Source organism: Eptesicus fuscus, chromosome 6, assembly GCF_027574615.1.
Source record: "Eptesicus fuscus isolate TK198812 chromosome 6, DD_ASM_mEF_20220401, whole genome shotgun sequence".
In the NCBI taxonomy this organism is placed as follows: domain Eukaryota; kingdom Metazoa; phylum Chordata; class Mammalia; order Chiroptera; family Vespertilionidae; genus Eptesicus; species Eptesicus fuscus.
Window position 1 is genome coordinate 1,284,629 of NC_072478.1, and position 24,674 is coordinate 1,309,302.

Sequence of the window (24,674 nt, forward strand, 5' to 3'; positions counted from 1 at the left end):
GGAGCTGGAACAGGGAGGCTGAGTGTGCCCACCTCTCGGGAGCTCCTCTAAGGGGCCTGGAGATGGTGCCGGGCCGGGAGGTCCTCAGGGCACCGTGGGCAGGCAGACAGACCGTGGGTGTTGGCTGCAATGGAAGGTTCTGGGAGCGGGGACAGCGCTGCAGTGAGGGAGGATGGGGGGAGGGGGATAGGAGGAGGGGGACAGGAGGAGGGAGCGTGGCCTTGTCACGGCCGGGCCTTCCACTCATGTTCCGACGCGGAAGCCCCGGGGGTCCCCTCCCGGCTGCCAGCACCGTGGGCCCTGGGAGCAGTTCACATTGTTGGTGGTAACCACCTGCTCAAAGCATCCACCGCACATCGTGGCCGCCGAGTGCCTGGCTGCAAAGACGTTCTAGTGACTGCATTTCACTGGAGACGATCACATGGTTCCAACAAAACAACTTCCGATTACGTTTCCTTTCTGTCTTCCTGACGAAGCCCCAGTTGTCATGGGAATGTCCGAAGCTCTTTCCTAATTGATGGCAGTTTTCTCAGAAGACCATCCCTGGGCTGTGGGGAGGGGCGGGTGTGTGGGGAGGGGTGGGTGTGGGGGGAGGGAGCTGGTGTGTGGGGAGGGGTGGGTGTGTGGGGAGGGGCGGGTGTGTGGGGAGGGAGCTGGTGTGTGGGGAGGGAGCTGGTGTGTGGGGAGGGGCGGGTGTGTGGGGAGGGGTGGGTGTGTGGGAGGGGCAGGTGTGTGGGGAGGGGCGGGTGTGTGGGGAGGGGCGGGTGTGAGGAGGGGTGTGAGCTCTGTACAATGTTGAGCCCTAGGCGTTCAGCATCACCACTTCTAAGTGAAGATGCTGAAAGCTGGTCTGGCCACGTTCAGATCGAGGGGTGCGGGCTGGAGGAGGAGAGACTTGGGTTCCAGTGGGGTTGCAGCTTCGCGGGGACTAGGACGAACCAGGAAGTGCCCAGATGTCAGGTGTATTTCAGGAAGGCACTGGCGCGGGGCCCGGGGCAGAGCTGATGAGGGAGGCAGGACTGAGGGGGGCGGCACAGGGGCACGTCCACACCTGTGCCCCTTCGTCACCTCAGCTGCACGGAAAGGTCTACTTTAGCAACGAGGGGAACGGCACCGGACAGTAAGTGTTTAGAGCGCCTCACAATGTCTAACCGGGAGAGGTGATAACACTCAAGAGTCCTCAGTGAGTGAAGAGCCAGGTGCAAAGAGGAATAGCATTGCCCATCCCACTGTGACCTCGTTTCCATAGTTACTACCAGCACAAACAAGCAAAAAGAAGGTCCTCAGAATAACTTCCCTTCACACACACCACACCATTTTCACAACGTGTTCATTTGGAGTTTTGTTTCAGGCAAATACAACACCTGATTTATCTTAACTCCATTCTTAGCACCTGAGCATTTACACCCAACACATCAAATGGTTTGTTTTTTAAAAATCTTCCACCTGATTGCCTAAGTTCATGGAGCGAAGCACTGGTGTTCGTAGGTACAAGGTGAGGTGTGTGCGTGTGTGCGCGCCTGTGTGCGCGCAAAGTAGATGGAAGAGGGAGACTTGTCCTTCATGATGCTGGCTAAAATGCTCTTCATTTTCTACTTTACAGAAATTCCAAACATTTAGGATGTTCCCATGATTACACAGACGATGGTTCAGAATCACTAATTTAAACACATCCCTTTGCAGACATAGATTTGCATGAACTATTACTCTCCCTGAGCAATGGAACCTATTTCCAATATTATTTTTGGATCAAGATGAGATTCCCCTTAGGAGTCAGTTTCCCCCTTTAATGTGAGTGTAATGCATTTATGGAAACGTGCCTTAAGCATTTGGGGTGGGTGTGAGTCATCCTTCTGGTTGGTGGTCCCTCCCTGTCTCCCATATTCAGCTATATTCAGGGTATTATTACATCTGACCTCCAGGACAGCCTAGGCCTCTCTAAGAGTTAAATTAATTCTGTCTGTGGTTGTCTTCAATTTTATGGAACCTTGACTACCATGTGAGATAGGCTACATTTCATCAAACGAAATGTAATCTTATGTTAATAAATGGTACCTGCATGTTAAATTAATTATGGCCACTTAACTAACTTCCTATAAAGATCACTCAATTACTGTACTTTTCTGTAGACATGTTTCAAACAAAAATCAGACCAAAACAGTATATTTCCATTTGATCACCATCATGTAAAGTGGCATCATATTTGGATATCAAAGTGTAGGTGCCACTCTCATCTCAAATGACTTCACGTCCAGCACAGCCCGCCTCTCACATCATTAACCAGCTCCCAGCCCTCCACTTGCAGGTGCCCGGAAACAACCTCTCACTCCGCATCGTGCTCAGGTCACTGCAGGAACGCGGCGGGAACTGAAGTGCCAACTGGAAGGAGGTACTGTGGAGTGACGGAAATGTCCGCCCAGGATAGACGAGCGTAAGACAAACAATCAGGCTGAAAGACTTTTTCAAATTGAAAAATGCCAAAGAGAAAAAAAAAAGGAAAATAAAAAGAAGAACATGGTAACTAATGTGTTTGGTGGATTATCTAATTTGCATAGTGTATGCTCAGTACAGCAGGAGTTAAATAATGATAAAATCTCTTAAAAATCTTGGCTCTTGACTTATGTCACAGTCATTTTAGAATTGAAAACAAGTTTGGTCATTGAAATAATAAAATTAAAACAAGTCAGTGAAAGCTCATTATGTATTATTGACTATTTTAAGAATCTGCTCACAAAACTGCTATCTAATAACTGATTGGTAAATAGGCATAAAATCTCACTATCAACACTCCTTAAGGAGTGTTGGGTCATTACGTTCAAATATTCTATATAGATATGCCTTTTATGAGTCTACAAATTTTAGATAATGGGGCAATTAAAAAAAATGCAAACTCTCTGTGCCCATCACGCTGGGCTCCAACCGTGTGCCAGAAACACAAACTGGAAACCGAAACAGTAGATTACAAAGAAGAGCTTATTTTTCTTGAGTTAGTCTGGAGCTAGGCGCTTGGTTCAGAAGCCTGAATGCCAGGGGTGAGATTTCTGAGTCCCTCGGCCTTTCCTCCATAGTTGTGCGATGAACCCCTTAGTTCCAGCCAATTGGGCTGTAAACAGGGCAAGAGACAGAAACAAAGACCAAGGGCAGAGAGCAGAGTCGGTGTGTCGAACCCCCTTTCCTGGAAGGCCCATGCCGTGACTTACACGTTCATCCCATTGGCCAGAACTACGTTAAATGCCCCTACCTAAAGCAAAAGCCGAGAAATCAGTCCTTTAGCTGGACACTTTGGCTCCACAAGCAAACTCTGGATTCATCCAAAAGCAAGGATGCGGAAATGGGTACAGTCGTTCCTCCTTATTCTGGGGGACAGGATATAAGACCCTTATTCTGGGGACAGGATATAAGACTGCAGGTAGCACCAAACCCTTTATCGCCTATTAGTGATCACATTCAGTGTTGGATTATGCGTAGGTGGAGGACTGCAAGGCAAATGCGAATGAATGTCTCACATCTGCTCCCAACTTGCAGGCCAAAGATGCAAAAAGTCACCCGGTGGTTTTATCTTCCTCCTCCTCCTATTTCAAAAGGAATGAGCAAATACTTCTTGAAGAAATATGTTGAAAGTGATGGCAGCCGTGAAGATGATGATGGTAAAGATGATGACAGTGATGATGATGATTATGGTGATAGTGATGATGATGTTGGTGGTGATGATGGTAATGATGATGGTGATGATAATGATGGTGGTGTTGGTGGTGATGATGATGATGATGGTGTTGATTGTGATGGTGATGTTGATGGTGATGGTGTTGATGATGATGGTGATGATAATAATGGTGATGATGGTGATGATTATAATGATGGTGATGGTGACAAATGCTTTTTGAAACACTATGTACCAGCAGTTTGATAAGCGTTACACAGACACAGACACATCGCATCAAACCCTCACAAAACTCTTCGTGGTAGGAACTCCCATCATCCCCATCTTACATATTTAAAAATCGAGCACAGGAATTTTAAGTCATTTGCTAAGGTCATCCACCTAGTAATTGGCAAAAATGAAATTTGAACCAAGAGTGGTTTGACGCCAAAAACACGAGCTTACCTAACACTGACAATTAGCTAGTGGCCCTCACGGGGTCACACACGATCTTTATGTGTAAAAATAGCTAAGGTTTTGTTTTATTCAGAGGAACGTGACTTTTTCTTTTGTATTTTGAGCGCAGTTCATTGTTCTGTACAATATAAACAAAACTTAATACGTAGAGGAAATATTTATTCGTGCTTAACAATTCCATTAGACATGCGCAACTGCGGTAAGCAGTTATTAGCTTGTCTGGGGGGAAATCTCTGCTGCAACCGCCCCAGGCATCAGCCTCGGGAAGAGCTGGAGCCCCTCTGGCTAATCAACATAAACACATAAACACTGAGAAGCAGGAAGGACGTCTTTCCAGGCTTCACCCCGAACCAGAGGAATGGCCGCAGGTGTCCAGAATGGATAGCTGCAGCCCGGCAGGCTCACAGCCATGTGTTTTGAGGGATATAAATAGTTCATTTCCTTCCATTACTGCTGCCCAATATTAGAGTGCATTTTGTAGGTGATATTTATTCCTTTGAGGTTAGACATGTTCAGAAATAAAATAGCTGATGGGCAGAACAAAGCTTCTGCAGCTAAAATAGAAATGTGGGGGATGGGGGTGTGATGTTGCTCTCTGCTAGGAAAATCAAATAGATAAATATGTATTGTAGAGATTTTCTGTCTAAGGGAAATTTTTTCATCTACCTGCCAATATAAGACCAGCAAGTCAAGGACTTTTCATGACACAACCCATGACAAGAAAAGGCATTTTTTCTCTAAATCCAGTGCTAAGCAATATGAATATTAATAGCTAATGAAATACCAATTCTAATTTGCAGGCAAAAAGTTCATCCTATTTTTTATGTTGTAGATTTCCCCCCATCCTATTTTTTATGTTTGGTGAGAACAGGAATTGAGAACCTGTAGACAGCTTGATGAGGTAGCTAAGAACTCTAGTAAACAATCTCATCCTACCTGTCAAATCCCAGTACATTGCAGTGGATAGCGGAGAGGGAAATCAAAATGTCTTCACTTGTTGCCCAGCAGGCGTGGCTCAGTTGTTGAGCATTGACCTATGAACCAGGAGGTCATGGTTCTAGTCTGGGTCAGGGCATATGCCCAGGTTATGGGCTCCATCCCCAGGAGGGGGCGTGCAGGAGGCAGCTGACTGATGATTCTCTCTCATCATTGATGTTTCTATCTCCCTCTCCCTTCCTCTCTAAAATCAATAACAATATATTTTAAAATAAATATTTCACTTGCCATGCAACAAACTGATCACTCTGCCACTTATACACTCTGATCTTCCATATTAATCCTTTAAGCTTTATGCAACCTCTACTCGCAATAGAGACAGCTGTGTCCTTCAACAGCTAGCTACTCACCTTTGCAGAGGACACATGTATTCCCTTAGTGGTCTGGACGGTGGGTGACAAAGACCATTGTCTAAACACGGCCGCAGGTTGGCTCCTGTGACCTGGGGAGACACTGTCGGCTGTCCCAGACCATCAGCTCTGGCTTGGGGCGCGGCATGGCCCAGGTGAGGGGCCCTGGGCTGGGGAGCGCGGGGCGAGTGGAGGGTGGTTCTCTGTGTGACCCCGCCAAGTCACTCCCCCATGAGCTGAGCGTTCCCCGTCGCCGTGGAGACAGGCCTGAGGAGCTGGCGGTAGCTGATGCCCAAGCTCAGGGCAGCTCGCGTCATAGGATTTTGAAAACATCAGGGCCCTCAGTGTCCTCGGGTTTGACGGCTTCGTCTGAAGGAGACGGGATCTGGCTGCTGGGCTCAGACAGCGTGAGTGTGGCCACAGGGAAGCCATCGGCCCGAACCACAGGCCGAAGCTGAAGTGGACACAGAACTCAACAGCCCCAGGATGAGGGTTAGGGGCAGAAGGCCCAGGTCAGGTCAGCAGGTCAGCGAGCAGGGCCAGGGCCCACGCAGCACAGCTGTTTGTGTTAACAGCGGAACCTTCAGAACTTGTGACAAATGTGAAAGATGCATAATCTGCTTTAATTAATGAATTAATTAAATTGTAAATGTTTTTATTGATTTAAGAGTGAGAGGAAGGCAGAGGGAGAGAGAGACAGAAACATCAATGATGAGAGGATCACTGATCAGCTGCCTCCTGCAGGCCCCACACTGGGGGTCGAGCCCACAAGCCGGGCCTGTGCCCTGACCGGGAATTGGACCTGGACCGGCAACACTTTGGTACGGGGACGATGCTTCACCCCCCTGGGCCACCCCAGCCGGGCCAGTATGCACGGATTCATGTAAAAGCAGCAGCTGAGCATGTCAGGAAGCGGCTCTTGGAGATGGTGAAGCCACTAAATCGCCCAGACCCTGAAACTGCTCAGTGACGAATGGACATGAGAGGCTGAGTCTGGGTGCATCACGGCTCTCCTGAACAAAACACAGGGCAGTCGCAGGAAGGCACAGAGAGCGGGACAGACAGCACTGCCCCAGGGGACGGGACAGGGACGGTGAGCTGGTATAAGAAACGCTTGAGTATTTAACCTAAAGAGCAAAACTAATCAACAGACCTAAGGAGGAAGAGACCTCTCTCCTGGCCGCATGGGGCAGGAAACACCTCCGAGCTGTGATAAAACGCCCCCTGCAGGGCCAGGGTGCATGCTCCCTGACAGAATCAGCGATGGGCAGGTGACTCCGCCTCCCGCTTGCTGCCTGCTGCCCTGCTCTCCCTGCCGCCCAGGCTGCATCCTCTCCTCCCTCCCAAGGCCGTTCACTCATCACAGGTTTCCAGTGAGGAGAACCAACTGTGTTCACAATCACAGGGACATTCCATGTCCTAAACACTTAGCAAAGTTTTCACTGCTCTTTCTCCCAAGGAAATAGCATTGATTTTTATTTCATTATGTAATGCTTTCGTACATTTAAAAGTACCTTTTTGCTGACCCAGCTTTAGCATTTAAAACACTGTCACAAAACATAGACACAACCGATTTCACACGCAGATTATCTCCAGCACTGGGGTGGGTTTGAACTAGAAAGCCCAGCCCAGCAATTCCGGTCCATCAGTGTGTGTCGGGGGGTGACCCCCACGTTGCTGCTTTCCCATCACAGGGCTTCTCCCTAAACCAGGAGGCGGGTCTGGGGGGAGAGTGAGGGTGGTGCAGTGCATGGAGCGAAGGTAAGAATGAGGTAAAGAAAAGTGGGCCCGCCTGACCTATGAACCAGGAGGTCAGGGTTCAATTCCGTTCAGGGCACAGGCCCGGGTTGTGGGCTCCATCCCCAGTGTGGGGCGTGCAGGAGGCAGACGATCCATGATTCCCTCTCATCATTGACATTTCTCTCTCTCTCTCCCTTCCTCTCTGAAATCAATAAAAATATCTAAAAAAAAAAAAAAAAAAAGTAAGAAAAGAACAGCGGTCCATCCTTTGGAGCTAAAACACAGTCACTCCCTCTGAGGTGGAGGAGCAGAGGCCAGGCCGCTGAGCACCCCCCCCCCCCCTCCCCGCACACACACACACATACACACTTCGTCCTTTCAGGCTGGAGAGCATGGCATTGAACTGACTCAAGATGCGGTCACTAAATGCGTCTTCAACGCGACCTCTGCTCTGCTCTAGGGAGGGTGTGTGTGATGTGGGACTGGAGGCTGGGAAGGGATCCTCCAAGTCCAGGAACCCCCGGGCCTGCATGGAGCTGGCCCAGCTGTGACCTGTAGGAAGAGAGGGGCCTGGGGTCAACCCAAAGGCAGCGCATGGGAGAAGGAGCAGAGCCGAGTGTGGTGGCAGGCCTTGGGGTCTCAGTCCCAGAGAATGAGACGGAGCCATGGCGCAGGGGCAGGGCCGGGGCAGGGGCCGGGGCAGGGGCCGGGGCAGGGGCAGGGCCGGGGCAGGGGCTGGGGCAGGGCCAGGGCAGGGCCGGGGCAGGGGCAGGGGCAGGGGCCGGGGCAGGGCCAGGGCCGGAGCCCAGCTTGCGGCTCCTCAAAGGCAGCTCGAAGGGCTCTGAGTCAAATGTGAAGGGTCTTAGTTCCACGTCAACAGGACCAGTGTGGCCGTGTGGATAGGACAGACGGGGGTGGGGGCAGGGGACTGGAGACCAGCAGGCTGCGGCCCAAACCGTCAGGGTCCAGACTTGGCTCCGAGCTCTGATGGCGCTGTGAGGAGCTCTGTGGCCCCTCTCCCAGCCAGGCAGCCTGAACGGCTGGAAATTATTAAAAACCAACAACCAAAAACCACATCTAAAATCTGTGGGAAATGAACTAAGGGCATATGGCACATGAAAAAATATTTACTCAAGAAAATCCGCCCCAACTGGTGTGGCTCAGTGGATAGAGCGTGGGCCCTCGGATGGAAGGGTCCCGGGTTCGATTCTGGTCAAGGGCACATACCTGGGTTAAGAGCTCGATCCCCAGTAGGGGGAGTGCAGGAGGCAGCTGATCGGTGTTTCATCATTGATATTTCTCTCTCCCCCCCTCTCCCTTCCTCTCTGAAATCAATAAACATATATATTAAAAAAGAAAAGAAAAGAAAATCCACCAAGATCGGTAAGAACCGTGCAAAGGCGGGCATTTGAGTCACAATCCCACTCCCCACCCTGCGTGTCCCAGCTTAGAGGACGGAATCTCTACCCCCGTGGGCCCGTCCAGGGTCTCAGGCCTCCTCTCTCCCTCTCTCCCTGCTCCCGGGCGGGCGGGGCCACCAGCGTGTGTCGCCCTCGGGCTCCTGGGCAGCTCTGTTCTAGGGACAGCAGTGGGGCCCTGAAGTGCCCACGGAGCTCCGTCACAGAGCAGCGGCTGTGCCTAGCGCAGGGACAAGAACGCTGGTCCCTGGACCCGTCCTGCTTACAGCTCAGCGGGGTGGTCCTAAGGCAGGAGAGGAAGCGGAGAAGACCAGAGGCCACCCCCCAGCCCAGCACACTGCTCAGAAGTCTGGGTGTCACGTTGAGAGAGGAGGCCCCATCCCTACACTCAGGTCCCGAGGTTGGTGCGGAGTCTGCCGGGCAGAGGCAGGGCTGCAGAGACGGAGCGGGATTTGTTGCAAACACTGGCTGTCACGCCATCCTTCGGTGAAGAAGGACATGGCATACAGCCACGAGGGCAGCTCTCTCTCAGCAGGACTCATTGTGGGCTTAATTCCACTACCACATGCCTTTATTTTTAAAAAAATATATTTTTATGGATTTCAGAGAAGAAAGGAGAGGGAGAGAGAGATAGAAACATCAATGATGAGAGAGAATCATTGACCGGCTGCCTCTTGCACGCCCCCCACTGGGGATGGAGCCCGAAACCTGGGCATGTGCCCTTGACCTGGAATCGAACCCTGACCTCCTGGTTGATGCTCAAACACTGAGCCAGGCTGGCGGGGCCACATGCCTTTATTTTTACACTAGATGCCCGATGCACAAAATTCGTGCAAGAGTAGGCCTTTGGGGCTGCAGCCCTAGCTTCATCCGGAAGGTTGTCTGGACGGCCGTCGATTTGCATATTACACTTTTATTATTATAGATGAGACCTCCCACAGCTGACTTACTGCGCAGGCCGCTGTGACATGTAAAGATTTGCCACTGTCGCTCTTTGATGAGTTTGGGTCTTTTATGAAAACATTTCAAATGTCAGCATTTTTAATATCAGGGTTATTGTGTCAATTATGAAAAAAACTTATAAAGAGTTTAGAAATGCAGGAAGCATGTTTAAAACGGGATTTAGACACCTACGCTTTTATTTCAAATCATTGGCTTATTTCTCATGAGGAAGGTTTCTGGCCATTCGATAAAATGTCCGGAAAAACTCCCATCATCATTGCAAAGTTGGCGATGCAGTAAAAGGTGACCTTTCACCTCCAGGGTATTCTTGGTCTCCGACCAATAGTGTACAGAAAGGGGCCCTCACTTGAAGATTTTAATGAGTCTGTGACACTTAACACAAAGCATCATTTCTCACTTTTCCCCACAAATCCATTGTAGACTAAAAAGAGATAATTTGCCCTGGCTGGTGTTGCTCAGTGGATAGAGAGTTGGTCTGTGGACTGAAGGGTCCTGGGTTTGATTCTGGTCAGGGCACATGCCTGGGTTGTGGACTTGATCCCCAGTAGGAGGTGTGCAGGAGGCAGCCAATCAATGATTCTCTCTCATCATTGATGTTTCTATTTCTCTCTTTCCCTCTCCCTTCCTCTCTGAAATCAATAAAAAATATTAAAAAAAAAGAAATAATTCAAGTTGATTTATGCTCCAGGCACTTTTCTGTGTTTGAGAAGCAGGTGTGGGTACCTCAGGAGTGATTCTGGTAACTTTCCACCGAGCACTTCAACCTGAGCCATTGTTTCTCGTCCTGTCTGCATCCCCTCTGTCTGTCCCCCCTCTGTCTGTGTCCCTCTGCCTGTGGTCAACTCTGAGGCATTGCTTCCATTAAGTGATCCATTCACACAACTGAATGGCAGCAAAAATGTATGATTTAGTAAAAGGAAAAAATACAATGAACAATTGTAAACCTACTTTTGCCCCTCCCCCCGTATTTCCCGGACCCACAGCCACACTGGGGCAGTGTCTTCTAATGACAGTCTTGGTTGTCCCTCCTCCTCATTTGACTAACACCCACACAGAGCACACACTCACATGGCATATGTGATCCTGGGTGAAGCTTCGTACACATATGTGCACACACAAACACCCCCCACACACTCCCACTGCATCCCCACGTGCTCATGGATTAGACATGCGCCACACAGCCCACGCGGCACGCCTGCAGTCCCACTGCGCGCCTCTGGCCGAGGAAGGACGCGCCAGTAGGAGAGCTCTCCTAACGGAACAGAACAGCGTCCTCACTGGATCATGGAGTCGCAGTCTCCATGTGTGTTTGCAGCAGATGCAGCTCCATCTCTTAGCACCTCGCCACGTGTTTCTCTCACGCTTTGTAGACGTAGTTCAACCGCACACAAACTCCATCCAGAGAGAGCGCAGAGGAGTTCTGCAAATGGCACCTGCTGACTGACCGTTTACCCAGTTCTGAAATATCAACAGGAGGCTATTATACCACTTGAAGCATCTTTGTAAACGTTGTGAGAACAGCTGTACTTTTCGCCGATAAACCTCCGTCGGCGAAGGTCACACCACGGAGCAGTGAGGGCTGTCAGATGGGAGAGGAGCAGAGACCCAGACACTTGTGGCCGTTGTCAGTATCAACCGGCCCTTTCCTTCGAGAGCCCGTTCCACCTGGGCTCCAGCTGCAGCTGGGGGAGTCTGTCAGGGCGCTGCTTCGGGATCCGGGGTGGCGGCGTCCTGGACACGGCCCCTCGGAATGGGAGTCGGTCGGGAGTGATCTAGCCCCATGCTCTTGGTGGGCACCCCGGCTGATAAATTAATTATCAAATACAAACTCTGTCATTTAGAGAATGAGAAAGGGAATGGTCGCCATTTCAGGGAGAACTCCGAAGCGTGAAGACATAATCGAGTAGCCAGCTGGCTGCACCGGTCACATGCAGTAGGACTGCCAGGGCTGCTGCGTCTCACGGGGCCTCCCCCTCCCCATTGTAATGCTGTCCATGGGCTTGTCATCTGGATGGAGAAAGGTGGTAATCTAATAAGAAAGGAGGTCTTCCTGGCTCTCGGGGGGCCCACAGGCTGCGTCCTGGGAACAGTGAAAGGCGAGGTTCAGAGTGTCCCCACGTCCCTCTCGGACGGTCTTGGCTTCTGAGTGTCCCCACGTCCCTCTCGGACGGTCCTGGCTTCTGAGTGTCCCCACGTCCCTCTCGGACGGTCCTGGCTTCTGAGTGTCCCCACGTCCCTCTCGGACGGTCCTGGCTTCTGAATGTCCCCACGTCCCTCTCGGACGGTCCTGGCTTCTGAGTGTCCCCACGTCCCTCTCGGACGGTCCTGGCTTCTGAGTGTCCCCACGTCCCTCTCGGACGGTCCTGGCTTCTGAGTGTCCCCACGTCCCTCTCGGACGGTCCTGGCTTCTGAGTGTCCCCACGTCCCTCTCGGACGGTCCTGGCTTCTGAGTGTCCCCACGTCCCTCTCGGACGGTCCTGGCTTCTGAGTGTCCCCACGTCCCTCTCGGACGGTCCTGGCTTCTGAGTGTCCCCACGTCCCTCTCGGACGGTCCTGGCTTCTGAGTGTCCCCACGTCCCTCTCGGACGGTCCTGGCTTCTGAGTGTCCCCACGTCCCTCTCGGACGGTCCTGGCTTCTGAGTGTCCCCACGTCCCTCTCGGACGGTCCTGGCTTCTGAGTGTCCCCACGTCCCACAGAGAAGGCCCGGGCTCCAGAACCATGTCATGCCAGTGCCTGTGTTGAATGGACTTCATTTCACTTGTAATCTTTTGACGATGCAACAGATAATCCGATATTTTTGTACAAAATCTATTTCTAGGTTCCCATCTAGCTCTTGGCCACACTGACCTAACCAAAGCAATTGTTCTGAATGGCCTTTAAAGGGCCATCAACGTTTAATTACAGAGCAATTACACCAGAGCCTCCCCAGTGCTCCGCGCAGCTTCAAAAAGAAATGAGCCACACAGGTGGGAAGGGCCACTGTGAAAGCTAACTTACCTGCCCAGGAGCGAGGCTGCAGGGATGGGGTGGGGTGGGGAGGGTGCAGGGCTGGGGGGACCGGCCAGCCGAGGAGAAACAGTGCATCTCCAAGGCGACCTGCAGCGAGTTCAGCATGCTTCCAGGAAAGTTCATTTTTGAAAAGGGAGTATTTCCTTAATTGTACGATGTTCGGGAGACTACCACATCCCTGGGAGGAGTAAGTATAAACATTCTTACAAATCACATTTAGAAAAATATTGGGCTTTTAAAAATTGATTTCAGAGAGGAAGGGACAGGGAGAGAGAAACATCAATGATGACAGTCATGGGTTGGCTGCCTCCTGCACGCCCCACACTGGGGATCCAGCATGTGCCTTGACCAGGATGTCTCACCTCCTGGTTTATAGCTCAACGCTCAACCACTGAGCCATGCCGGCCGGGCAAATATTGGGCTTTTTAAAGCGAGACACACTGAGTATTCCTCTGGGCTTAGGATGGTCATCATTGGTCAATTAGTGCCTACTGAATGCTGGGGGAGGGCTCTGCCCTGAGCACAGGAGTCACATCCTCAGAGCAACCCTCCTGGGCGGTCACTATCATTCTCATATTACCCACAGGGAAACTGAGGCACAGCCGTATTTGTTGAGTCGTGTTTGTTTAAGATCAAGCATCTGATGATGGGAGTCAGGATCCAAACCCTGGCATCATGGTGCCACATCCGTGATCAGAACCGCTGGGTGTGCTGCCCACACCGCAGTGAGGACCCCACAGGCGGGTGTGCCCCAGGCTGGGACTCAGGGACGGGGCGTGGGGCCCGCTCCCATCCTCGCAGGCGGGGCTGTGTAACCCAGGACTCCCGTGTCCTGAGGCCTGTGCCTCCTCACATGCTTTCAGCAGCCCTGAGGCACGCTGAGCGGCCTGTGTTCACTGAGCACCGTGGACGGCGGTGCCCGGGCCGGTCCCTGTGGGCTCTCGCCGCCCCCTTCCCTGCCGTGTGGAAACCCAAGGTCGTGCGTCTGAGCCTCTTTCTGGGGAAATGTTTCTTTCCTCAGGTTGTTGGAGGGACGCGTGCCTTAGTTGATTCTACAGCAGTGGTGGCGGAACCCTCTGGGTAAAGGCATGGATATTAGCGACTTCAGATTTCGGGGCCAGAGGTCCCTTTGGGGACCCAGCTGCGCTGTTGAGGAGCAGCTGCCGACAGAGGCAGGTGCCACAGAGGCAGGTGCGGCCGGGCCCACAGCACTCACTATGGGCATTGACATTCGGATTGGACATGACCCTGTCACAAAGCCTTGCTGTGCCTGTGACTGTTTTTCAATCATTTAAAAAAGAAAACAAAGAACAGAACTATCTCACTCAGCACAACACAGAGCGCCTGGCGGGCCAGCTTTGGCCCGGGGTCCCAGCCTGCCACTGCCCGCGCCACAGCCTCTGCAGTCCCAGCTGCAGGCACGTCTAAGCAGCTGCATAAATGGAGCCACTTTAAAATGAGCGGAGCTGCCGCGCGCGGCTTACGCCTCAAACCTCTGGATGTTACACCAGGTGACATAACCTCTGCACCAGGTGACATAGCAACCTGCGTCCCAGAGAACTTTGTAAAGGTGATAAGAAAGTAGACATGATGACTACAGGACTGATGAGTGTGGACCCCGGCAAAGACGACACCCCGAGAAAGAAGGGGCCCTGGTGGCTAACGGGGCTCAAATACAGCAGCAGAGCCTCGCAGCCACTTCTGCACAGGGGCCTTGCATGCGACCTGCCCTTCATGGAGCAGCCAGCCCTGGGCCCTGTATCTGAGCCGGCCCTTATAAAATACTTCCTGGCGTCCAATTTCAACCAATAGGACTGAGGCTCTCCCCATCCAATCAGAACTGAGCAACTCTGACCAACCAGTGTGGCTCTATTCTGACCAATCAGGACAGTACCTTTTGGACCAATCACACTTTGAGGATTTGAGTCCTCATTTGCATGAGAACGAACCAATCAGGGGCGGGGATTCTGTCCAGAGAAGTCGCTTCCCCTCTGGCTCTGGGAGCCCCTTTCCCTGTCCGCCCAGCACAGACCAGCGGCTCCCTGGCTGAGCCAGGACTCTCAGGGAGCAGAGCAGAGCTGCTGAGCCAGAGGGCCGGCCCAGGGCTGCCTCGAGTCACTGTTCTCACAGCCCCGCTGTGTCACCATGGGGCTGTTCTCCCTGAAGGAGGTTTCCTTCCCCACCGCATCCCCAAGTGGGGATTCCTGTTGGCACTGACTTGGTACCAATGACCACGGGTTGACATGATGACCAGGCTGAACATGGCCACCCAAAATGACTACCGCCTTAGACTGAGCCCCACGCGTTAGCTTCTCTGCACCGACACTGATGTAACTGTGCCCCTTCCCTTTCTCAACCACCCCTCACCTTCGTCGCCATGGGAACACTGTTTAGGCTTCTGCCTGAATCAGAGCTTACCCAATAGCTATTCCCTTCGGATGTCAAATACACGCTTGCTGCCTCTCACTTTGGCCTTTTCTTTTCAGGGGAACACATATCCTCTCGCAATGCGTTGCAAACACACACTGGCGTGCTTCCCGACGATGGCTGAGCCAGAGCTGCAGGTGTGTGTGGGAAGGCTGCCAGGTGGAAGGGGAGCTGCTAAGCTCCGGGTGCCATGGTCTGAGCCACCGCTCCAGTGACTCCTCCCACCAGCCATCATCCTGCAACAATGCTTCTACAGATGTTCTAAACGGATTTTTAGGGAGAGAGGGAGAGAGAGAAGCATCGATATGAGAGGGAAATATCGATTGGCTGCCTCCTGCACGCCCCCCACTGGGGATCAAGCCTGCAACCCGGGCATGTGCCCTGACTGGGAATTGAACCAGGAACCTTTAGGTGCATGTGATGAAGCTCAACCCACTGAGCCACACCAGTCAGGGCTAAAACACTGCTTTTAGAGGCTAATTATAATGCATAGCCAGGAATGCAATGGAGAAAATGCCATTGTTCTTCACAGATGCAAGACGAACCCTTCCATGAAATAGGAGAAGGGAGCTTTCTGACAATGGCCTGCTTTTCCAGATACATTTGATATCACATCATGGCCCAACACACACACACACACACACACACACACACACACACACACACACACACTACACACAGGCCTGAAACAAAAGAACACAAAGCAACGTGTACCCTTAACACACAAGACGCACTCTGATGTTTCCTGCTCTGTGTCTGCTGGATTCCACCCAGTACACTGATGTTGCGGTCCATGGAGAGACAGAGCGTCCCGGCCCAGCAGACACGCAGCAGGTGCACTCACCAGTGCGAACTCCTTGTTGAGGGCCATCTGCTCCACCAGCGAGGACTCGTTGTGGAAGAGGTGGGGCTGCATGTGGCTCCACATGTGGGGGAACCACCAGAACTCGTCCACCGACCTGAGCAGCAGGTCGTCGCCCGCGTCCTCCTCCTCGGTCCCTGGAAAACACCAGGTTAAAAAGGCGTCGGTGAAATTTCCATTGGCTTAAAGGTCATTTTTGTCAGATTTTAGTTATTCTTCTAACGACAAACACATAAATCCAAGTTTATGTTGTCCTAATAAAAAACAATAAAATTCATATTCTACATTACATCACAGGCCTCAAGGTTTGGGTTGGCATGAGGTGGGGTAAGTTTAGTGGCCCCTGGGACAGTCCATGGTCCACAGTTCTCCTGTCTGTCCCTGTCCTGGGACTGTCCATCGCCCACAGTTCTCCTGTCTGTCCCTGTCCTGGGACTGTCCATCGCCCACAGTTCTCCTGTCTGTCCCTGTCCTGGGACAGTCCATCACCCACAGTTCTCCTGTCTGTCCCTGTCCTGGGACAGTCCATCACCCACAGTTCTCCTGTCTGTCCCTGTCCTGGGACAGTCCATCGCCCACAGTTCTCCTGTCTGTCCCTGTCCTGGGACTGTCCATCGCCCATAGTTTTCCTGATGTCACCCTTCCTGGGACAGTCCATTGTCCACAGTTTTTCTGTCTGTTGGTCTACGCAGAAAAACTTTTACCATATAACATCCTATAAATTTATAAATTATATAAATCTACATAAATTTTATGTAGAGATTGTGTTAGTTTATAAATTCTGCCCAGGAGGTTGAGAGGCATGGGCGGAGCCTCTGTTTCACCTGGTGGAGCAACTTCCCGTCAGCTCTCTCTCTCTCTTCATCCGAGGCCACAATTCACAGGCCCGTGTGGCAAGCTCCTGCCACAGAGATCTCAGAGCCCGTGGTGCTGAGGGACTTGCCTTGCGGAGCAGAATCTCAACTGAATGAAACCACTGGATTTGCCTTCGCTGCCAGCAGGCTGCTGTGCACACCATTTGTGCCCAGGTACACGGGCGAACACACGAGTCCACACAGCTCGCATTTAACCCCGTGTCAGACCAGTGGTGTCTGATCCCACCGAGCCCTGCCCTTCTCACCCGGCCCCGATTCAAGCCTACGTCGTCATCAGTGAGAAAGAGGTCACTTTGTTCTCAGGATAGAGTCAGTTCCTGTTACTTTCTTAGACTCCCAGGAAATAAAAGGTGTTTCCATTCAGAAGTAAACTATTGAAACGTTCACTTCTTTTTACCACTTTTGGAGGATCTGTGTTCTAACAGTACACTCCTACAATTCTTCAAGTCTGCCAAAATAAGAGTCATCTTAGAAAAATCTGGGGTGCAGGTTAATTCCCACAAGGCACCACTGCAACATTAAAAGAAGATGTAAAATCCCAGTGTCTGCACTGTCGCTTTGGTACAAATGTCCCTCTCATTATGCATGAATATTGTAATTCCCAAATATTAACAAGATGCTTCTAACTCTTTTTACATTGAACCTGACAAGGTTTCATACACTTGGGTGTAGAAAACACTAACTTTAATATTATACTAAATAGCCCTAGCCGGTTTGGCTCAGTGGATAGAGCGTCAGCCTGCGGACTGAAGGGTCCCAGGTTCTATTCCGGTCAAGGGCATGTACCTTTGATGCAGGCTCATCCCTGGCCCTGGCCTTGGTTGGGGTGCATGAAGGAGGCAACCAATTGATGTGTTTCTTCACATCGATATTTCTGTCTTTCCCTCTCTCTTTTACTCTCTCTAAAAATCAATGGAAAAATATCCTCAGGTAGGGATTAAAAAAATAAATTAAAATATATTATACTAAATAACAAAAATAAGTTTTGTGATAAGATTAATTAAAAGCATAGAGACATCAATTATTCACTGTTTCCTTTGGATAATGTTTGATGGACATACAAAAATACTTTAAAAAGTAATGCTGATAAACCCTCTCCTAGCACTCCCCACCTGCCACGCTCAGTTCTAGGTGAGGACAGCGTCTCTCTCCCATTCTGGAGATGCAGACACGGAGGCATGGAGAGGTTAAGTAATCTGCCCACATTCAGACAGCCTGTGAACGTCAGAGCCCAAATGGGAGCAAAAGCTGTCTGCTCCCCATATCTGGTCCTGGAGCCAATACTTTACACAGAAAAGCAAACACAGAGGAGAAGGAATGTAACTCTTACTTTTACTTTCACGCTTGAAGGTTAGTCCTATCTAATAAAGAGAGAACATGCTAATTGACCATCACTCCATCACAAAGATGGCTGCACCCACAGTTGAGGCTAAGTTCCCTTAAGGAGCCTTAACGAGCAATCAGCAGGGACCTGAGGCTACCACCTCCCCCGTCCCCATGGGGCTTGACAGGGGACTTTAGGCCACGCCTCCCACCCCAGCACCAGGCCGGGGGACCTCAGACCACACCCACCGCCTGGTGGGGCTTGACAGGGGACCTCAGGCCATGCCCCCCACCCAGCAGGGCTTGATGGGAGACCTCAAGGTGCGCTTCCCATCCTGGTGCTGGGCTAGGGGACCTCAGGCTGCTACCCCCGCCCCAGCGCCAGGCTGGGGGACCTCAGGCCGCACCCCCCACCTGGTGGGGCTTGACAGGCAACCTCAGGCCATGCTCCCCACCCCAGCACCGGGCTAGGGGACCTCAGGCTGCTCCCCCGCCCCAGAGCCAGGCCAGGGGACCTCAGGCCCCACCCCCCACCTGGTGGGGCTTGACAGGGGACTTTAGGCCGCGCCTCCCACCCCAGCACCAGGCCGGGGGACCTCAGACCGCACCCACTGCCTGGTGGGGCTTGACAGGGGACCTCAAGGTGCACCCCCAGTGCTGGGTCAGGGGAACTCAGGCCAAGCCTCTGCCCAGTGGGGCTTGATGCGGGACCTGAGGCTGTGCCCCCCTGCTGGCAGGGCTTGACATAGGATCTCAGGCCGTGTCCCCCCTGTCCTGGGGCCGGGCCAGGGGACCTGAGGCTACGCCCCCTTCCCAGTGGGGCTTCACAAGGGTGGGACTGGCTGGGTCTGGATCTATCCCAATGGGGGGGCCGGCTGGGTCTGGGTCTCATGCGATTTTGAGGCGCATGTGGGTGGGCAGGGACTTGACTCTGGGTCCCATGGTGCACCCCCAACTCTGACAGGAGGAAGGTTTTCATATACATTTTACTAATTTTCTTTCATCTCTAACACTTCTATTATAGAGAAAGGGCAAATAGCAATATTAAATTATTTCCTCTAATTAATCCCCTTTTAATGTGCACGAATTTCGTGCACCAGGCCACTAGTAGTTTCATATAAGGGGTATTTTTATTTTTTTGGTCAAATGAACTCTAATAGAAAAGACCAATATAATCCAATTTGCACATTTTCATGAAGTCATTACCGAGTCATAGCGGATGGATTAAGTAGGAAGAGCAGCACCTATCACCCCAGAAGCGGTGTCATACGGAAAACCTGCAGCCCCCTTCCCACTGCGGGGTCTCCCCTTCTCCATCCAGCGCCACCGAGCCATTCCCATCCAGCTTTAAACATTTCCAGACCAAACTTTCCTCCGAACCCCCTGCTCTTTCCTTCCCCCTTTTAATCAGTGGTGTGTCCTCCCTGCTTCAACAGGCTCCGTGAGTGACTGGCGTTTAGGGAGGGCCTAGTGACGTGCCGTGTCGCGGGAGATTGTTTTCAGCACGTGAAGGACAGGGGACCGAACGGGAAAGGATGCAGGGGACGTACAATGAGAGAAGCGGCCTAAGAAACGTGGACTCCCCTCCTTACACCGGGAAGATGCGATTAAATGTCTTCCAAGCAGCGGGCTCCTCACTCAGCACCAGGGCACCGGGCAATCACACGGCCCGGGGAGGACAGAGACAGCCCTGTGACAGGGCCACCGCCCCTGGCACACAGCACGGCCCAGCCACAGCTCCACGCGGGAAAGGGCGGGATGGGGGTGCCCTGCGCTGCGACAGCGCCCACACCGCCCTCCCTCCGGGGAATGAATATGAAGTCCGTATGGCTCAATGGCACCTGGAGATACGTTAGGATGCACTTCGCAGAGCGGCAGATCAATTAACGTGTCATGTTGATGGGGAGGAAATTAACCGTCAGGACACACGCATGTGTATCTGTCGCTTTCGCCCCAGCATGGTGGAGCAGGGCTTCTTCCATGTAGCTGTTGATCTCAGCACGCAGAGTTGATGAGGTCTGCTCAGGGTTATCATTAAAATGTGTTCTCTGTCTCTTCCTGACGAGCTGTCCTGTGTGTGACATTAACCGTGTGCCGTTGGCTGTGGGCGCGTGCTGCTGCGGACACGTCCAGCTTATAAAGGAGAAACGAGGAGCCAGAGCCTCTATCAGCGTTAACTCCTGGGCCATCGGGGGCTTAACGGGCCTGAACAGGAAAAGTAAATAAAAGCAGGGACTCCTACCCAGATATATTTCAGCCAAAGAGCGGCTTCACCTGCACTCTCTGGCTCCTTGAGACAGAATAGCATGGCTGTGTGTGCGCTGCAAATACTCCCCCGTTTTCCTGCCCACGAGTGGAGGCAGCTGCAGACCCGTGTGCTCTCCGCCTGCGCAGCCCGCGCTCCGTGGGCGGGAACCGGCTCCTGCGGGCTCTGGAGAAGAGTTAGGGAGCCAGGTCTGCTTTCCCAGCGGGGAGCCGGGTCCTTTGCCTGCGCAGACATATGACGCCCCACTTTCTCCTTGCAAAATGCCCCTTGAACATGTGCAATCTTCGGCTTTATCAGCTGGTCTAAATACCCATTTCCTCCCATTCCTGGACACAGATTTACATGTTCCAAAGCAGGAGGGAAGGAGCGTTAAAGAAAAGCCAGTAAGACGTCGCCACCTCCGTACCCCAATAAATCATGGGGGCTCTCTGGAGACACATGTAAAGCCGCTTGGGGTAAAGGAGCTGCAGTTATGACACTCAGCGATGCCTTTGCCTGGGGTATTTTAACGCGTCAGCAAGCGGCAGGCGTCACGGGGAACCCCCGGAGACACGCTGTGCGGAGCCCGGGAAGATGGGCTCCCCTCACCCCGGGGGCAGAGGACAGCGGACGGCAGGGGTTCCCCCAAGAAGGGCTCGGACACACCACCGGGGCTGCCTCTGTCCTGTGTGAGACGGTCGCTTTCATGCACCCCGCTTTCTCTACGCGATGCTACACGTGTTAACGCTGATGCTCAGACTATAAGCAGGACTTCCGGAGGCGACGTGAGGAGCATCTGTCACCTCCTGAGAGCCCGGGCTGAGAGGTGCGCGCCCGGGACCGCGGTGGCTGCATGGAGGTGGTGTCAGGGTCTGCGTGCACGTGGGGCCGAATGAGTGACGAGATGGCCTCGGACATTTCCTCAGTCACTAGATAGAGACAAGTCCTGTGTTTGTTGCTAAGAAACAGGAAGATAACTTTTGTTTGAGCTGCAATTGTTTTCTTGGACTGTGCTCCCCCCACTCCCCATCCTTTAAAAGCTTTAGCTCTTACTTTACAACCTGAAGGAGCGGGAGGGAACGAGGAAGGGTGCCGTTCAGATCCACCAAGTGGCGATCACTCTCTCCCTAAGGAGCGCTCCCCCAGGGAAGGACATTTACAAACTGTCTGTGAGCTCGACCACCTGACCGCTTAAAAACAGTGTCCGCTGTGATTACCCTTACCGCCCCCCCCACCTCCCCGTCACTGTGCCTCTGCCTCCGCTGCCCCGCACGCCAGACGCAGCCACACCAGTGGAGAGGGCGCCCTCCTGCTGCCACGAAGCCCCTCTGGCTCTCTGGCCCTGGCTGGGAACAGACCTTTGCCAGTGAAGCAGCACATGGCTGCTGGACTCGGCTGCCCCACTCTGGCGCCCCGTCCCCCCGGAACCGGTCTCCATACTCCGCAAACGTGCTTCTGACTCACTGACAATCGCTCTCCCCAGTCTGAGCAGCTGCCTGAGCAGCCACAGCCCCTCTTACCTGTGTGGTAAAACTTCCCTGAAAATCCAAGGTTGAAGGTAAAATTGGCAACCTGAGTGCGCAGTAAATTTTGAGTCTCTAGTAAGGCCTGAAATAAACAAGAAATTAACAGGATTTTAGAAAAGTAAGTGTGAAGCTCGGGATGCCTCTTTTTCAAAAGTGTCGGCACAAGGGAAACAGAACACGCACTTTGGGGTTCCCGAAGGGTACGGTCACGTGGGGTCCCTGTTTCAGGCACAAGAACCCGGCTGTCGCTATGCTTACGGCTGGTCCCCAAACTCAGAAGCAGTTCAGGCAATTCTCACACGCACAGCGCTGACGTCTGTGTTCACTCCGGTGTGATATTCTGGATTATTATACTTATTTTCTGGGGAAAATTTTACAGAATTCCTCGATAGAGACAAGTCCTGTATTGGTTGCTAAGGAATCGGTAGAGAACTTTTGTTTGAGTTGCAATTTGGTGTTTTATTTAAGCATCATTTTTAAGGCATAATTATTGAGTTTAAAGCTTTATATTTTACTCTACAAACTAAAGAGCAACATCAGTTACACAGGATGTTGACGGCCAATCTTGAGAGAGGACCAGAAGGGGACCGGTAGGAAACAGGTGGCCAATTTCAGAAACAAAAATCTAGTAAATATGGCAAAAACGTCCCTAACTTCTCGATTTGTAGTTAATCCATGTTAACTTCTTGACGGCAGACAGGATAAGAGCTCACGGATACGAATCTTACAGTGAGAGCCAGTGCTGTAAGTGGCTGCCAGCCCTCCGGGGGCCACAGGGCAACGCGGCTCAGAACTCCCCCCGCTGTAGGCTAGTGAGTGTGCAGTATGGATTCAGATGCTGTTACTGCGTCGTTATAGGTCTTTAAGGAGGACCGCTTTGGTTCTGATGGAAATGAGACACCCATTTCAATCTCGGGCTATAGATGGATCCCTGGTAGCTGCTGTCCTGGGCCCAAGGGGGTGGGAAGTGGGGGGGGAGGGGGTAGGGGAGAGGGGAGAGGGTGGAGTGAGTGAGCGCCTGAGGCATCTGCATTTTCTGTGGAGCCTCAAGGTGGTGGCTGAGGATTTGCTTCAAAATTTGTGAACCGAGCCCAGCCGGCATGACTCACTGAGTGTCCACCCATGAACCAGGAGGTAATGGTTCGATTCCCTGTCAGGTCACATGCCCGGGTTGCGGGCTCGAGCCTCAGTAGGGGTATGCAGGAGGCAGCCGATCGATCAATGATTCTCTCATCATTGCTGTTTCTCTCTCTCCCCTTCCTCTCTGAAATCAATAACAATATAAAAATATTTTTAAAAATTTGTGAACCTAATTATTTATTTTTCCCAGAATCAAGATGGATCTCCCGCAAATTAGTTTGATTAAGGAAAAAAAGAAAGGAAATGTGCCCAAATAATTAACAGGTCATGAGCTATATAGTCAGTGATTGTCCAAGTTCACAGTTATCCTGGGTGTGATCCCGACCAATTCTGTTTAAATATCATTGATTAAATAGAAACAGAAAAAAATAGACCCGTTAGTTCAGGAAATATGTATTTCTCAAGAAGAACAAGCTCAATGATTAAAGAGGGCGGAGTTAGAAGTGCGGTCTGGGGACAGCCCCTGCCCCTCCCTCTCGCAGCTCCTTCCTCTGCTTTCCCATCTCATCCCTCAGGGTCCCTGAGCCTGGGAGCTTGAAGTGGGTTTTGCAGATGCGGGTGGGGCTGGGCAAGGAGGCTGTGAGCCACCTGGCTGCTGGGAGGCAGGAGCCGGCCCAGCCCTGGGCAGGCGCAGGGCGACCCCTCGTGGGCGGGGCCCCAGGAACTCCAGAGCATGCTGGAGGTGATGAGGGAATGAGGGACGTTAGTGACACTGGGGGTGGCCCACATGATGGTGCTTTCACGGGCAATCGGGTAAAGGGGCAGCAACCGATTCCATCACCTCCCTCCCTTTGCAGGCCTCGCTGTCTTCCTGGGCTGGCCCAGCACTCCGCCCGCCAACCGAGATCCACACCCCTTTCCAGCTCCCTCGGCTCCACCTTAGGCCCTGAGGTCGGACCAACATCCCAAACAGCCTGCGGGTCACCCTCGGGATCATCGGTTAAGGGCGCTGCCCTGTGGGGCACCTTTAACCCTTCCCTGACCTGTGCAATGGGACGGCGCTTATCACCTGCCTCACTCTGTCACCTGGTTCAGGCTGTCACCTGGTTCAGGCTGTCACCTGGTTCAGGCTGTCACCTGCCTCACGCTGTCACCTGCCTCATGCCATCACCAGGTTCAGGCCGTCACCTGGTTCAGGCTGTCACCTGGTTCAGGCTGTCACCTGGTTCAGGCTGTCACCTGGTTCAGGCCGTCACCTGCCTCACGCCATCACCTGGTTCAGGCTGTCACCTGGTTCAGTCTGTCACCTGCCTCACGCTGTCACCTGGTTCAGGCTGTCACCTGGTTCAGGCTGTCACCTGCCTCACACCGTCACCTGGTTCAGGCTGTCACCTGCCTCACACCATCACCTGCCTCACGCTGTCACCTGGTTCAGGCTGTCACCTGGTTCAGGCTGTCACCTGGTTCAGGCCGTCACCTGGTTCAGGCTGTCACCTGCCTCACGCCATCACCTGGTTCAGGCTGTCACCTGCCTCACGCCATCACCTGGTTCAGGCTGTCACCTGCCTCACGCCATCACCTGGTTCAGGCCGTCACCTGGTTCAGGCTGTCACCTGCCTCACACCATCACCTGCCTCACGCTGTCACCTGGTTCAGGCTGTCACCTGGTTCAGGCTGTCACCTGGTTCAGGCCGTCACCTGCCTCACGCCATCACCTGGTTCAGGCCGTCACCTGGTTCAGG

General features: G+C 52.5%; 1 protein-coding gene across 1 annotated transcript in view; it reads right to left on the reverse strand.

Annotated features, from left to right (window-relative positions):
- NDST4 (N-deacetylase and N-sulfotransferase 4) overlaps positions 1 to 24,674 on the reverse strand; it is a 172,198-nt gene that overhangs the window by 81,321 nt on the left and 66,203 nt on the right. Inside the window, exons 2-3 of the mRNA XM_054716764.1 lie at positions 21,847 to 21,934; positions 15,866 to 16,020 (exon numbers count right to left, since the gene is read on the reverse strand). Coding sequence (XP_054572739.1) covers positions 15,866 to 16,020; positions 21,847 to 21,934 — 243 coding nt within the window. The remainder of the gene's footprint in view (positions 1 to 15,865; positions 16,021 to 21,846; positions 21,935 to 24,674) is intronic.